Here is a 16,906-nt window from a genome sequence, read left to right as displayed (position 1 = left end):
CTGGTCAGTTCATGTGTTCCTAGACTCCCCACTGTTCTCTATGGTCAGTTCATGTGTTCCTAGACTCCCCACTGTTCTCTCTGGTCAGTTCATGTGTTCCTACTAGACTCCCCACTGTTCTCTCTGGTCAGTTCATGTGTTCCTAGACTCCCCACTGTTCTCTCTGGTCAGTTCATGCGTTCCTAGACTCCCCACTGTTCTCTCTGGTCAGTTCATGTGTTCCTAGACTCCCCACTGTTCTCTCTGGTCAGTTCATGTGTTCCTAGACTCCCCACTGTTCTCTCTGGTCAGTTCATGTGTTCCTAGACTCCCCACTGTTCTCTATGGCCAGTTCATGTGTTCCTAGACTCCCCACTGTTCTCTCTGGTCAGTTCATGTGTTCCTAGACTCCCCACTGTTCTCTCTGGTCAGTTCATGTGTTCCTAGACTCCCCACTGTTCTCTCTGGTCAGTTCATGTGTTCCTAGACTCCCCACTGTTCTCTATGGTCAGTTCATGTGTTCCTAGACTCCCCACTCTTCTCTCTCATCAGTTCATGTGTTCCTAGACTCCCCACTGTTCTCTCTGGTCAGTTCATGTGTTCCTAGACTCCCCACTGTTCTCTCTGGTCAGTTCATGTGTTCCTAGACTCCCCACTGTTCTCTATGGTCAGTTCATGTGTTCCTAGACTCCCCACTCTTCTCTCTCATCAGTTCATGTGTTCCTAGACTCCCCACTCCTCTCTATGGTCAGTTCATGTGTTCCTACTAGACTCCCCACTGTTCTCTCTGGTCAGTTCATGTGTTCCTAGACTCCCCACTGTTCTCTCTGGTCAGTTCATGTGTTCCTAGACTCCCCACTGTAAGTTGACCGTAGGCCTACATGTTTTCATCTAAAATAGCAAAATCTAGAAAACATTCAAAAGTAACCAAAATTGTATTTTATACTCTTTATAACCTTTTATGATTTTACATGTTTATGATTCATATGTATTCTATATATAAAAACCCTTTATACAGAGACCTGACCATACTTTCAGTTTTTCCGTTTCTGATTGTGTCTGGTAGTTTGTCTCTGGTCCCTAAGCCCTTATTGGGCAGCGGTCACCACTGGAGGTTTATAAAAGTCCGACTTGAGAACAGAGTGACACTTTCCAGAAGGACAGCCAGCCAGCCAGCCGAAACCCTCTCAGGTACCGTCCAGGTTTTTTTTCCCTCCTTCTGTTCTCTTCTTAAACATTTAGTCTGTGAACACTTGGGAAAGATCATCCTGTGGTTAACAAGGAAACGCAGCGGTAGTTGCATTGGACTGTATCCTCGGTCTACTCACTTTGCTCATGTTCCATGTCTGACGACTAGATATATATATATATATATATAGGACTGATATATCTATCTATCTATATCTATGTATATCTATTAGGCTACTGTATATATCTATGCTACTGTATGTATATATATATAGGCTACTGTATATATCTATTAGGCTACTGTATATATCTATTAGGCTACTGTATATATCTATTAGGCTACTGTATATATCTATACTGTATATATCTATTAGGCTACTGTATATATCTATTAGGCTACAGTATATATCTATTAGGCTACTGTATACGTTCATCATAGCGTTTGGGAATGAGGAAATGGCAGCCTAATTTATTACATATTGCAACTGTTAGCAAAGGATCTACCTTTTTTAAAATGTCCGTTTTTGGACGTATTCCCTAGTGAAACCCCTGCCTCCTATTTTAGTCTGTCTGTGTGTTTTGTTGCCGACTGACAGTATGACTACTTTTGGTTGAGGGGACACTGGTTCATCTGTTGTACAAGCTGGGGCCTGAATAGTCCTTCATCTCCACTCTCTGTTCCATTAGATCACACAGGTCACTGGACTAAGGCGTATGGGGGGTGGTTTCTGTTAAGAGCCCCAACGCTCAATCTGAACACTACAATACGGGGGTTGGAAAGCATAATGCTCTTCATTTCTCTCTGATATGAAAGATGTCCTCCCCCCACCAAAAAGGTTAAATGGCTTCGTGCCTTGATGGGATCGGTGTTCCCACACGGTCATATCGCCACGACAACGCATGTTTACGGACAACAGGAAGAGGGACGAGGAGACCGCCTGTACTAATCACAGCCTAAAGAAAGTACTCATACCCTTTGACCTTTAACACCTTTTGTTGTTAAGGACCGAATTCAAAATGGATAAAACATACCCTATAGCTGTATGGGTCTGTAACTGCTACAGTGTAGTTTAGTAGGATGGAGGCTGTATGGATCTGTAACTACTACAGTGTAGTTTAGTAGGATGGAGGCTCCATAGCTGTATGGATCTGTAACTACTACAGTGTAGTTTAGTAGGATGGAGGCTGTATGGATCTGTAACTACTACAGTGTAGTTTAGTAGGATGGAGGCTCCATAGCTGTATGGATCTGTAACTGCTACAGTGTAGTTTAGTAGGATGGAGGCTGTATGGATCTGTAACTACTACAGTGTAGTTTAGTAGGATGGAGGCTCCATAGCTGTATGGATCTGTAACTACTACAGTGTAGTTTAGTAGGATGGAGGCTGTATGGATCTGTAACTACTACAGTGTAGTTTAGTAGGATGGAGGCTCCATAGCTGTATGGATCTGTAACTACTACAGTGTAGTTTAGTAGGATGGAGGCTCCATAGCTGTATGGGTCTGTAACTACTACAGTGTAGTTTAGTAGGATGGAGGCTCCATAGCTGTATGGATCTATAACTACTACAGTGTAGTTTAGTAGGATGGAGGCTCCGTAGCTGTATGGATCTGTACCTGCTACAGTGTAGTTTAGTAGGATGGAGGCTCCGTAGCTGTATGGATCTGTACCTGCTACAGTGTAGTTTAGTAGGATGGAGGCTCCATAGATCTGTAACTGCTACAGTGTAGTTTAGTAGGATGGAGGCTCCGTAGCTGTATGGGTCTGTAACTACTACAGTGTAGTTTAGTAGGATGGAGGCTCCATAGCTGTATGGATCTATAACTACTACAGTGTAGTTTAGTAGGATGGAGGCTCCGTAGCTGTATGGATCTGTACCTGCTACAGTGTAGTTCAGTAGGATGGAGGCTCCATAGCTGTATGGATCTGTACCTGCTACAGTGTAGTTTAGTAGGATGGAGGCTCCATAGATCTGTAACTGCTACAGTGTAGTTTAGTAGGATGGAGGCTCCATAGCTGTATGTATCTGTAACTACTACAGCGTAGTTTAGTAGGATGGAGGCTCCATAGCTGTATGGATCTGTACCTGCTACAGTGTAGTTCAGTAGGATGGAGGCTGTATGGATCTGCTGTGTTGATGTGGACATGCATCATCGTCGTTAGCCTAGTTAAACCAACCTCCTGGACCAGTATTATTCTGAAACAGGAGTTTCTAACAGTGTAGTGTTGCGTTGGTCCAGGATATTCCTTTACAATGTCGGTGCGGACGTACACCGAGTGTACAAAACATTAGGAACACCTTCCTAATATGGAGTTGCACCCCTCCTCCCCTCAGAACAGCCTCAGGTCTGTCGGGTCATGGACTCTACAAAGTGTCCAGCGTTCCACAGGGATGCTGGTCCATGTTGACTCCAATGCTTCCCACTGTTGTGTCCAGTTGGCTGGATGTCCTTTGGGTGGTGGACCAGTGTTGATACACACGGGAAACTGTTGAGCGTGAAAAACCCAGCAGCGTTGCAGTTCTTGACACAAACCGGTGCCCCTGGCACCTACTACCAAACCCCGTTCAAAGGCACTTCAATAATTTGTCTTGCTCATTCACCCTCTGAACGGCACACAAACACCATCCAGGTCTCAATTGTCTCAAAATCCTTCTTTAAAACCGTCTCCTCCCCTTCATCTACATTGATTTAAGTGGATTGAACAGGTGACATCAATAAGGGATCATAACTTTGACCTGGAATCACTCACGGAAAGAGTAGGTTGTTCATTATGTTTTGTATGCTCAGTGTCTAGAGTGAGAAGGTTCCTTCAGAATGTTCTCTCCCAGTCGGACGAGGACAGTCCCAGGACAGACTCCCAGGACAGAGAGAGAGTTCCAGGACAGACTCCCGGACAGAGAGACCAACTCAAGGACCACTTGTCCTGTATTGGCTAGCTACAGTGGGGCAAAAAAGTATTTAGTCAGCCACCAATTGTGCAAGTTCTCCCACTTAAAAAGATGAGAGAGGCCTGTAATTTTCATCATAGGTACACGTCAACTATGACAGACAAAATGAGAAGAAAAAAATCCAGAAAATCACATTGTAGGATTTTTAATGAATTTATTTGCAAATTATGGTGGAAAATAAGTATTTGGTCACCTACAAACAAGCAAGATTTCTGGCTCTCACAGACCTGTAACTTCTTCTTTAAGAGGCTCCTCTGTCCTCCACTCGTTAACTGTATTAATGGCACCTGTTTGAACTTGTTATCAGTATAAAAGACAGCTGTCCACAACCTCAAACAGTCACACTCCAAACTCCACTATGGCCAAGACCAAAGAGCTGTCAAAGGACACCAGAAACAAAATTGTAGACCTGCACCAGGCTGGGAAGACTGAATCTGCAATAGGTAAGCAGCTTGGCTTGAAGAAATCAACTGTGGGAGCAATTATTAGGAAATGGAAGACATACAAGACCACTGATAATCTCCCTCAATCTGGGTCTCCACGCAAGATCTCACCCCGTGGGGTCAAAATGATCACAAGAACCACACGGGGGGACCTAGTGAATGACCTGCAGAGAGCTGGGACCAAAGTAACAAAGCCTACCATCAGCAAGGGCATTGAAGATGAAACGTGGCTGGGTCTTTCAGCATGACTTGGCTTCGTAAGAAGCATTTCAAGGTCCTGGAGTGGCCTAGCCAGTTTCCAGATCTCAACCCCATAGAAAATCTTTGGAGGGAGTTGAAAGTCCGTGTTGCCCAGCGACAGCCCCAAAACATCACTGCTCTAGAGGAGATCTGCATGGAGGAATGGGCCAAAATACCAGCAACAGTGTGTGAAAATCTTGTGAAGACTTACAGAAAATGTTTGACCTGTGTCATTGCCAACAAAGGGTATATAACAAAGTATTGAGATAAACTTTTGTTATTGACCAAATACTTATTTTCCACCATAATTTGCAAATAAATTCATAAAAAATGTCATTAACATTTTTTTTTCTCATTTTGTCTGTCATAGTTGACGTGTACCTATGATGAAAATTACAGGCCTCTCTCATCTTTTTAAGTGGGAGAACTTGATCAATTGGTGGCTGACTAAATACTTTTTTGCCCCACTGTATTTAAAATGGCATGAATGTTGTGTGTGTGTGTGTGTGTGTGTGTGAGCGGTGTATTAATAAACGCACTGCGTTCCTTACTGTAATATAGTATCGCCAGCCTCAACCCTGACCACTGGTAAAAGGTCAAACTGAAATCTCTTGTGAATGTAGTGAAAGGTCAAACTGAAAGGTGAAGGGTCAATGAGGCTCTACAACGCTTCACACACATTGCACACATTAACTGCTAACCACACTGTATGCCGTGCACACTGTATACAGTAACACACTATATGCAGCACGTATGCAGTACACACTATATGCAGTACACACTATATGCAGTACACACTATATGCAGTACACACTATATGCCATGCACACAGTATACAGTACACACTATCTTGGGTTTATTAATAGCAGTATTTAGAGGGCATTCAGGACATCACTGCACCTCCCTGCTCCGCTCTTGGAGGAGCCCTTCAGACAGCTGCACTCCGGACCCGGTGACAGTGTAGGAACAGCTCAGATGTAATAGGCGGGCCCAAGGCGGGGCCAAGGCGGGCCCAAGGCGGGGCCAAGGCGGGCAGACCGAGAGAAAAGCTGGTGGTAGGAGGTTCTGCAGGGGGAGCAGCTAAATATTCCCGGCATATCTCTCTCTAAACCCAGGATCTGAATGTCCTGGCCTGCCGTTGGTCAGCTGTGACCTCACTGCTCTCCTGATAGGCTAGCTGGGTGTGAGATGCGTAGGGGAGGACCTACGGTGTGGGGAGAGGGACAGATTACACTGTGATGAGAACATGAAGCTACAACAGACTGGCTACCTCAGGTCACACCATAGAGAATGCTAGAGGCCTCTAGTGGCCGAAAGGAAGTTTTAGCATAGGCAGCGTCATTGAGGGCTTCTGCCATTTTAAAGTAGTCAACTGTGTGGGGATTCCTATGGGTTGTAGCCTGAGTGGAGCTGCCCATGCTGTCAGACACTATAACAGGATAGATATCCAGATGATACCTCTATCTATCTCTATGGAGCTGCCCATGCTGTCAGACTATAACAGGACAGATATCCAGATGATACCTCTATCTATCTCTATGGAGCTGCCCATGCTGTCAGACTATAACAGGACAGATATCCAGGTGAGTCCTGTATCTGTAGTGTTCAGACTATAACAGGACAGATTGCTAGGAGACTCTGACCTGTATTCTGATTGGCTCAGAGCCAACAAATGTTTTCTCTCTACCACTCCCCTCTAGTCAGGATGTCTATCATTAAGATCCATGCTCGGGAGATCCTCGACTCCAGAGGAAACCCCACCGTGGAGGTGGACCTCTACACAGCCAAAGGTGTTTACATACAAACATACTGGACCACAACGTTGTTCACCGACCCAGCAGTTTAACCTCTCTGTCTCTCTCTCTGTCTCTGTCTCTCTGTCTCTGTCTCTCTCTCTGTCTCTCTCTCTGTCTCTCTCTCTGTCTCTCTCTCTCTCTCTGTGTGTGTGTTCAGGCCGTTTCAGGGCAGCCGTGCCCAGCGGTGCCTCTACTGGTATCCATGAGGCTCTGGAGCTGAGAGATGGAGACAAGTCACGCTACCTGGGAAAAGGTGAGTCCGATCTGGATAGATGGTGCACTTGGCCCAAAGCTTGTTTTACCATTTTGAAGTAGTCAGACAGGTTAGCCTAGAGACTGGTTAGCCTAGAGACTGGTTAGCCTAGAGACTGGTTAGCCTAGAGACAGGTTAGCCTAGCGACAGGTTAGCCTAGCGACAGGTTAGCCTAGCGACAGGTTAGCCTAGAGACAGGTTAGCCTAGCGACAGGTTAGCCTAGCGACAGGTTAGCCTAGCGACAGGTTAGCCTAGAGACAGGTTAGCCTAGAGACAGGTTAGCCTAGAGACAGGTTAGCCTAGAGACAGGTTAGCCTAGAGACAGGTTAGCCTAGAGACAGGTTAGCCTAGAGACAGGTTAGCCTAGAGACAGGTTAGCCTAGAGACAGGTTAGCCTAGTGGTTAAGAACGTTAGGCCAGTAACCGAAAGGTTGGTGGTTCGAATCCCGAGCCGGCAAGGTGGAAAAATCTGCTGTTCTGCCCTTGAGCAAGGCAGTTAACCCCAACACCTGCTCCCGATGACGTCGATTAGCCAGGGGGGGCTGCCTTACTACTACTGTTACTAGTGTTGCTAGTACTACTACTGTTGCTGGTGTTGCTAGTACTACTACTGTTGCTAGTACTACTACTGTTGCTACTGTTGCTAGTACAACTACTGTTGCTACTGTTGCTAGTACAACTACTGTTGCTAGTACTACTACTGTTGCTAGTACTACTACTGTTGCTACTGTTGCTAGTACAACTACTGTTGCTACTGTTGCTAGTACAACTACTGTTGCTAGTACAACTACTGTTGCTAGTACAACTACTGTTGCTAGTACAACTACTGTTGCTACTGTTGCTAGTACTACTACTGTTGCTAGTACTACTACTGTTGCTACTGTTGCTAGTACTACTACTGTTGCTACTGTTGCTAGTACTACTACTGTTGCTAGTACTACTACTGTTGCTACTGTTGCTAGTACAACTACTGTTGCTACTGTTGCTAATTCAACTACTGTTGCTAGTACAACTACTGTTGCTAGTACAACTACTGTTGCTAGTACTACTACTGTTGCTAGTACTACTACTGTTACTACTAAGGGGGGCTGCCTTACTACTACTGGTACTACTACTACTACCTTCCCAGCAAAGAGTATAATTACTCCAGCACATTAGGCGGTACCTTTTCCCGTTTATTTATGAACTGCCAATATGCATAGAAATGGACTACTTTAAAATGGAGCTGCTGTCACAGATGAGACCCTTAGGTATAGAAAGGAGATCTCTAGTCTCTGTGATCGGTAGGTCTGGTCTGACAGCGTTGTGTTCCATCTCTGTGGCCTATCTCTAAACATCAAATCAATCTTACTATCTCTAAAGGTACCCTTAAGGCTGTGGATCATGTGAACAAGGACATCGCCGCCAAACTGATTGAGAAGAAGTTCAGCGTTGTTGACCAGGAGAAGATCGACAAATTCATGCTGGAGTTGGACGGAACTGAGAACAAATGTATGTCGCTCATCCTCTCTCTTGATTCACTTTATACGACTCTTAATTCACTTTATACGACTCTCAATTCACTTTATACGACTCTTAATTCACTTTATACGACTCTCAATTCACTTTATACGACTCTCAATTCACTTTATACGACTCTCAATTCACTTTATACGACTCTCAATTCACTTTATACGACTCTCAATTCACTTTATACGACTCTCAATTCACTTTATACGACTCTCAATTCACTTTATACGACTCTCAATTCACTATATACGACTCTCAATTCACTTTATACGACTCTCAATTCACTTTATACGACTCTCAATTCACTTTATACGACTCTCAATTCACTTTATACGACTCTCAATTCACTTTATACGATTCTTAATTCACTATATACGATTCTTAATTCACTATATACGATTCTTAATTCACTATATACGACTCTTAATTCACTTTATACAACTCTTAATTCACTTTATACGACTCTTAATTCACTTTATACGACTCTTAATTCACTATATACGACTCTTAATTCACTATATACGACTCTTAATTTACTATATACGACTCTTAATTCACTTTATACGACTCTTAATTCACTTTATACGACTCTTAATTCACTTTATACGACTCTCAATTCACTTTATACGACTCTCAATTCACTTTATACGACTCTCAATTCACTTTATACGACTCTCAATTCACTTTATACGACTCTTAATTCACTTTATTCGACTCTTAATTCACTTTATTCAACTCTTAATTCACTTTATTCGACTCTTAATTCACTTCATTAACATTGAACGTTAGATCACGTCCAACTAAGTAATCTCCCAGTAATATGTCCATGCTCCCTTGAAAAAGCTGCAAAATACTTTATCACTGTGTTTTAAACTCTTGGCTTGTAGCTAAGTTTGGAGCCAACGCCATCCTGGGTGTCTCTCTGGCGGTCTGCAAGGCAGGAGCAGCAGAGAAGGGAGTGCCCCTGTTCCGTCACATCGCTGACCTGGCCGGACACAAGGACGTCATCCTGCCCTGTCCCGTGAGTACAGATTTAACCTTTAACCTTTTACCTTTAACCCTGACCCATCATATACCTACACTACATGACCAAAAGTATGTGGACACCTGCTTGTCCAACATCTCATTCCAAAATCATGGTCATTAATATGGAGTTGGTCCCCCTTTGCTGCTATAACAGCCTCCACTCTTCTGGGAAGTCATTAATATGGAGTTGGTCCCCCCTTTGCTGCTATAACAGCCTCCACTCTTCTGGGAAGTCATTAATATGGAGTTGGTCCCCCCTTTGCTGCTATAACAGCCTCCACTCTTCTGAGAAGGCATTAATATGGAGTTGGTCCCCCCCTTTGCTGCTATAACAGCCTCCACTATTCAGGGAAGGCTTTCGACTAGATGTTGGAACATTGCTAAGGGGACTTGCTTCCATTCAGCCACAAGAGCATTAGTGAGGTCGGGCACTGATGTTGGGCGATTAGGTCTGACTCGCAGTCGGCGTTCCAATTCATCCCAAAGGTGTTTGATGGGGTTGAGGTCAGGGTTTACACAACTCAAGCCGACGCTTGGCATTGCGCATGGTGATCTTAGGCTTGTGTGCGGCTGCTCGGCCATGGAAACCCATTTCATGAAGCTCCAGATGAACAGTTATTGTGTTGACGTTGCATCCAGAGGCAGTTTGGAACTCTGTAGTGAGTGTTGCAACCGAGGACTGATGATTTTTACGCGCTTCAACACTCCGAGGTCCCGTTCTTTGATCTTGTGTGGCCTACCACTTTGCTGCTCAGCCGTTGTTGCTCCTAGACGTTTCCACTTCACGATAGCAGCAATTACAGTTAACCGCGGCAGATCTAGCAGGGCATAAATTTGACAAACTGACTTGTTGGAAAGGTGGCATCCTATGATGGTGCCATGTTGAATATCACTGAGCTCTTCAGTAAGGCCATTCTACTGCCGATGTTGGTGTATGGAGATTGCATGGCCGTGTGTACGATTTAATACACCTGTCAGCAACGGTGTGGCTGAAATAGAATCCAGGATTTGGAGGGTGTCCACATACTACTTTGTTTATACATATTCATATACATATTGTATTCTGGAAGTATTCAGACCTTGACTTTTCCCACATTTTGTTCCGTTACAGCCCAAAAAATATCCTTGTCAATCTGCACACAATACCCCGTAATGACAAAGCGAAAACAGGTTTCTTTTAATTTTTACAAATTTATAAAAAATAAACAGAAATACCTTTTTTTAGATGTTTTTGCAAATATATTAAAAATGAAAACAAATACCTTATTTAAGTAAGTATTCAGACTCGAAATTGAGCTCAGGTTCGTCCTGTTTCCATTGATTATCGTTGAGATGTTTCTACAACTTGGGAGTCCACCTGTGTTAAATTAATTTGTTTGGACATGATTTGAAAAGGCACACACCTGTCTATATAAGGTCCCACAGTTGACAGTGCACGTCAGAGCAAAAACCAAGCCATGAGGTTGAAGGAATTGTCCATAGATCTCTGAGACAGGATTGTGTCGAGGCACAGATCTGGGAAATGGCACCAAGAAATGTCTGCAGAGAGAATGCCAAGAGTGTGCAAAGGGTGGCTACTTTGAAGAATCTCAAATATATAAACAAGCTGTAACCTCTTCTCTACACCTCTCTCCTCCCTCTCCTCCCTCCCTCTCTCTCTCCTCCCTCCCTCTCTCTCTCCTCCCTCTCCTCCCTCTCCCTCTCCTCTCCTCCCTCTCTCTCTCCAGGCCTTCAACGTGATCAACGGTGGTAGCCATGCTGGGAACAAGCTGGCCATGCAGGAGTTCATGATCCTGCCCATCGGAGCGTCTAACTTCCACGAGGCCATGAGGATCGGAGCTGAGGTTTACCACAACCTGAAGAACGTGATCAAGGCCAAGTACGGAAAGGATGCCACCAACGTAGGCGATGAGGGCGGCTTCGCCCCCAACATCCTGGAGAACAACGAGGGTAAGAGAGGGATCTCCTCGTATATTTGTAGACGTTTATGACGAGACAGGAGTATAGACGAGCACAAACGGTCGGCCCAGCCCAGTTCAAACCCCTTTCTCTCAGTGTTGGTAGATGTATCAGTCGACCAGACTCTGGCACGTCTATGTATATCTATAGTGCTCCCTGGTGGAGCTGCGTCACAGGGACTACAACTATAGTGCTCCCTGGTGGAGCTGCGTCACAGGGACTACAACTATAGGACCCCCTGGTGGAGCTACACCACAGGGACTGTCCTAAAGGGTCTTAGGGCATTTAAAACACTTTCTTCTCCCTCCAGCTCTGGAGCTCCTGAAGTCAGCCATTGAGAAGGCCGGCTACCCAGACAAGATCATCATCGGCATGGATGTGGCTGCCTCTGAGTTCTACAAGGCAGGAAAGTACGACCTGGACTTCAAGTCACCTGACGACCCTGCCAGGTACATCACCGGGGATCAGCTGGGAGATCTGTACAAGAGCTTCATCAAGGGATATCCCGGTATGTAGAGAAACACAGGCACACACACGCTGTATATACACCCTTCCTCTCTAACTCCTCGTCCCCCCCCTCTCCTCGTCCTCTCCTCGTCCCCCTCCTCTCCTCGTCCCCCCCCCCCCCCCCTCGTCCTCGTCCCCCCCTCGTCCTCGTCCCCCCCCCTCTTCTCCTCTCCTCGTCCTCCTCTCCTTGTCCCCCCCCTCCTCGTCCCCCCCTCTCCTCGTCCCCCCCCTCTCCTCGTCCCCCCCTCTTCTCCTCTCCTCGTCCTCCCCTCCTCTCCTCGTCCTCCTCTCCAGTCCAGTCCATTGAGGATCCCTTCGATCAGGATGATTGGGCTGCATGGTCAAAGTTCACTGCTGCCGTCGACATCCAGGTGGGTAGTTTGTTTAGTTCACTGTGTATCTCTACCTCAGTCTAGGGGGGTCTACCCCCCTCTTTATTCATACAGTGCATTCGGAAAGTAATAAGACCCCTTGACTTCTTCCACATTTTGTTACGTTACAGCCTTATTCTAAAATGGGTTAAATAAAAAATGTCCTCAATCTACACACAATGCCCCACAATTCCCCACAATGACAAAGGGACAACAGGTCTTTAGAAATGTTTGCAAACCAAGCGTTAACTCTATATATTCTGCTCTCTGTATTATCCCCATGTTCTCTATATATCCCTGGTGGGTGATCTGACCGTGACCAACCCCAAGCAGTACTGTTAGAGTTACTCTGTGATGTTAACCTCTATAATCTATACATGGTTATTCTATAGGTGGTGGGTGGTGATCTGACCGTGACCAACCCCAAGCAGTACTGTTAGAGTTACTCTGTGATGTTAACCTCTATAATCTATACATGGTTATTCTATAGGTGGTGATCTGACCGTGACCAACCCCAAGCAGTACTGTTAGAGTTACTCTGGGATGTTAACCTCTATAATCTATACATGGTTATTCTATAGGTGGTGGGTGGTGATCTGACCGTGACCAACCCCTAGCAGTACTGTTAGAGTTACTCTGTGATGTTAACCTATTGTCACGGTTGTCATTGAGTATTGATGACCAAAACGCAGCAGGAATGTGGATGCTCATCTTGATAATTTATTAACTGAAGAGAACACCAAAAAACAAAGAACGACAGAAGACCGTTTCACAGGCAAAACTGACAGCAGTGCAAAAGACAACTACCCACAAATTCCCCAGGTGAAAACAAGCATCTAATATATGACTCCCAATCAGGAACAACGACATACAGCTGTTCCTGATCAGGAGCCACACAGACCACACAGAAATAGACAGACTAGAAAAAAATATAGAAAACCAACACTAGAACAACTACTCAAACCCCAGACTACATAAACCAAACACCCCTTAAATATACACACAAAAACCCCAACCATACAAAACAAATACCCTTCTGCCACGTCCTGACCAAATTATAATACAATTACTCCCTCTGCTGGTCAGGACGTGACACCTATATAATCTATACATTGTTATTCTACAGGTTGTGGGAGATGATCTGACCGTGACCAACCCCAAGCGTATCCAGCAGGCTGTGGAGAAGAAGGCCTGTAACTGCCTGCTCCTCAAGGTCAACCAGATCGGCTCCGTCACAGAGTCCATCAAGGCGTAAGTATAGGGCCCCCTTGCAGAGCTGCATCACAGGGACTAGGCTACAGGGCCCCCTTGCAGAGCTGCATCACAGGGACTAGGCTACAGGGCCCCCTTGCAGAGCTGCATCACAGGGACTAGGCTACAGGGCCCTCTTGCAGAGCTGCATCACAGGGACTAGGCTACAGGGCCCCCTTGCAGAGCTGCATCACAGGGACTAGGCTACAGGGCCCCCTTGCAGAGCTGGATCACAGGGACTAGGCTATATTACAGGGCCCCCTTGCAGAGCTGCTCCACAGGGGCTATATTACAGGGCCCCCTTGCAGAGCTGCTCCACAGGGGCTATATTACAGGGCCTGGGATGTATTCACTAGGAACCACACTGAAGCAAACAGGCTGTTACGGGGCTGGACCAAAATTAGCCAAATTACAAACACTTGTTTTATTTTTTTCCGTTGCTACAGTTTCGATACAGTGTGCGTTAATGAATAGACCCCTGAACATCTATTCTCTGTGTAATGGATGGGGTGTGATGGTATCTATTCTCTGTGTAATGGATGGGGTGTGATGGTATCTATTCTCTGTGTAATGGATGGGGTGTGATGGTATCTATTCTCTGTGTATAACAGGTGTAAACTGGCCCAGTCTAACGGATGGTGTCTATTCTCTGTCTATTACAGGTGTAAACTGGCCCAGTCTAACGGATGGGGTGTGATGGTCTCTCATCGTTCCGGAGAGACAGAGGATACCTTCATCGCTGACCTGGTGGTCGGACTCTGCACTGGACAGATCAAGACTGGTGCCCCCTGTAGATCAGAACGTCTGGCCAAATACAACCAGCTGATGAGGTCAGTTACACGAACCCTAGTTAATACAATACTGACCCTTACAGGAATACACCTGCTACTGCAGTTAATATACTGTAGCCTTACAATACACTGACCCCTACAGGAATACATCTGCTACTACAGCCTGACTCAGTTAATAATGTTAGGCTGACCCCTACAGGAATACACTAGCTACTGCAGCCTTATGGTAGACTGACCCCTACAGGAATACACCTGCTACTGCACCCGGACTCAGTTAATAATGTTAGGCTGACAGACATGACACTGATTGGAGCCAGATGTCTCATGATGTATACAGGGCATTCAGAAAGTATTCAGATCCCTTTAGGTTTTCCACATTTTGTTACGTTAGACTTATTATAAAATTAAATTGTTTTTTTCCCCTCAATCCACACACAATACCCCATAAGGTTTTTAGACGTTTTTGCAAATATATTAAAAATAAAAACAAAAACCTTATTTAAGTAAGTATTCAGACCCTTTGCTATGAGACTCAAAATTGAGCTCAGGTGCATCCTGTTTCCATTGATCATCCTTGAGATGTTTCTACAACTTGATTGGACTCCACCTGTGATAAATTAAATTAATTGGACATGATTTGAAAAGACACACACCTGTCTATATAAGGTCCCACAGTTTACAGTGCATGTCAGAGCAAAAACCAAGCCATGAGGTGGAAGGAATTGTCCGTGGAGCTCTGAGACGGGATTATGTTGAGGCACAGATCTGGGGACGGGTACCAAAAAAAAACAGTTGCAGCATTGAAGGTCCCCAAGAACACAGTGGCCTCCATCATTCTTAAATGGAAGAGCTGGCAGCCCGGCCAAACTGAGCCATCAGGGGAGAAGGGCCTTGGTCAGGGAGGTGACTAGGAACCCGATGGTCATGCAGTTCCTTTGTGGAGATGGGAGAACCTTCCAGAAGGACAACCATCTCTGCAGCACTCCCCCAATCAGGCCTTTATAGTAGAGTGACAGAGCTCCAGAGTTCCTCTGTGGAGATGGGAGAACCTTCCAGAAGGACAACCATCTCTGCAGCACTGATTTTTTTCTCGTCATTATGGGGTATTGTGTGTGTCGCTTGATGAGGGGGGGGGGAAACAACACTCTAATACATTTTAGAATAAGGCTGTGACGCAACAAAATGTGGAAATAGTCGAGGGGTGTGAATATTTTCACAAGGCACCGTGACGAATCAGTTTAGAACTTCCACTCCAGGTGATTTAGAGGAAGTCCACTGGCAGGAAGTGGGAGAAGATGAAACTAGATGAAAATTGTCTGACATTCTGCTAATATTTTCTCGTCAATTAAACATTCAGTCTCAATACAGTTTTCTGTTCCCACAACTACAATCGTTACAGACAGAGTGCACTAAGGTTTGTAGACTTGACCCTTTGCGTTGTTGTACCCGCACTTCACAGAGAAGACGTTCTCTTAACGGAAATGTGCACATGAATGCAGAAAGTAAACCCAAATTAGAATGAAACATTTTCCTCATTTGAAAAGCCTTAAAGAGAATTGGAATTTCAGTTTAGTTCCTGAATTGAAATGGAATTGACCCATTACATTACATTTTAGTCATTTAGCAGACGCTCTTATCCAGAGCAACTTACAGTGGTGAATGCATACATTTCATGCATTTAAATGTATGTACTGGCCCCCCGTGGGAATCGAACCCACAACCCTGGTGTTGCACACACCATGCTCTACCAACTGAGCTATAGGGAAGACCCCAACCCTGAGAACAGCTACTGTACCCAGACCAATACAACTTGACTAGTTGTCCCCCTCGATGAAGTTGGATCCATCTGTCCATTCGTACGTTAATATGGAAGTTAGTCACACGCCATATCTCAGGCACCACTGGGCCAATTCTGACCTAATTTGGGTGAATGGTGCACCTTGCCATAGAGACCCAGCTAATTACACTGACTGGCACAAGGGAAGCGCTGTACTGAAATTTCCCGACTTTGAACAAGCATTTCTCCTGTTCCGCTTAAGCTTCAATTGCTGTCGGGTGGTGCTGTATCATTTCTGGAGGATGACAGGTTTACTGTTGCCTCGTTTCCAGATTGAAAGTTTTCCTGACCAAGATGGATACATTATTTTTGTTTTGTTTTATTGTTAGGATGCCAATGGCCATTTTAGAGATTCTATGACTGAAACTGTGACCTCTAATCCCTAACCTTTGACCCTTCCAGGATTGAGGAGGCACTTGGAGACAAGGCAAAGTTCGCCGGCAAGGACTACCGCCACCCCAAGGTCAACTAAAGCCTGACCTCTGACGCCTTTCTTCTTCCTTCCATCACGGCTGACTGTCTACCCTCATCTTGGGGTCAGAAGTTTTTTTTTATCTTCGACCTCCTCATCCCTCCGTCCCTCTCCCATCACAAGCGTCTTTTTTGACGTAACGTGAGAAATAAAACAAATTTCAAAAATGTTTAAAGTTGTGCTCTCCTGTTCTGATTGGTTGTTTATGGCGACTCTCCATTAAGGATTTACCCTGGTGTTTTACCCGAAAGGCTTTTCTGTTTTCATCTACGCGGACTGGCATCCGTGTCTCACTGGGCCATGGCTCCGGAGGACCTGCCCTGAGTTGGAGC

At 45.2% G+C, this 16,906-nt stretch overlaps 1 protein-coding gene across 1 annotated transcript; it reads left to right on the top strand.

Annotated features, from left to right (window-relative positions):
- Positions 1-1,132: 1,132 nt before the first annotated feature.
- Positions 1,133-16,749, top strand: eno3 (enolase 3, (beta, muscle)). Its single transcript, XM_029744590.1, has 11 exons — positions 1,133-1,170; positions 6,502-6,591; positions 6,755-6,850; positions 8,214-8,342; positions 9,248-9,381; positions 11,114-11,336; positions 11,656-11,853; positions 12,147-12,223; positions 13,350-13,474; positions 14,137-14,304; positions 16,505-16,749. Exons 2-11 carry the CDS (start codon positions 6,507-6,509, stop codon positions 16,572-16,574), a joined length of 1,305 nt encoding a protein of 434 aa, XP_029600450.1. The 5' UTR covers positions 1,133-1,170; positions 6,502-6,506; the 3' UTR covers positions 16,575-16,749.
- Positions 16,750-16,906: the final 157 nt, after the last annotated feature.

This window comes from Salmo trutta, unplaced genomic scaffold (genome assembly GCF_901001165.1).
Source record: "Salmo trutta unplaced genomic scaffold, fSalTru1.1, whole genome shotgun sequence".
Classification (NCBI taxonomy): domain Eukaryota; kingdom Metazoa; phylum Chordata; class Actinopteri; order Salmoniformes; family Salmonidae; genus Salmo; species Salmo trutta.
Note: the sequence above shows the minus strand (reverse complement) of the source record. Positions and strands in the feature narration are given on the sequence as shown.

Excerpts from the sequence above, each read along its gene's own strand:
- eno3 (XM_029744590.1), top strand. The coding sequence starts at position 6,507 with ATGTCTATCATTAAGATCCATGCTCGGGAGATCCTCGACTCCAGAGGA. Across the intron at positions 9,382-11,113 it reads ACGTCATCCTGCCCTGTCCC|GCCTTCAACGTGATCAACGG; the intron begins GTGAGTACAGAT and ends CTCTCTCTCCAG. Across the intron at positions 13,475-14,136 it reads GTCACAGAGTCCATCAAGGC|GTGTAAACTGGCCCAGTCTA; the intron begins GTAAGTATAGGG and ends TGTCTATTACAG.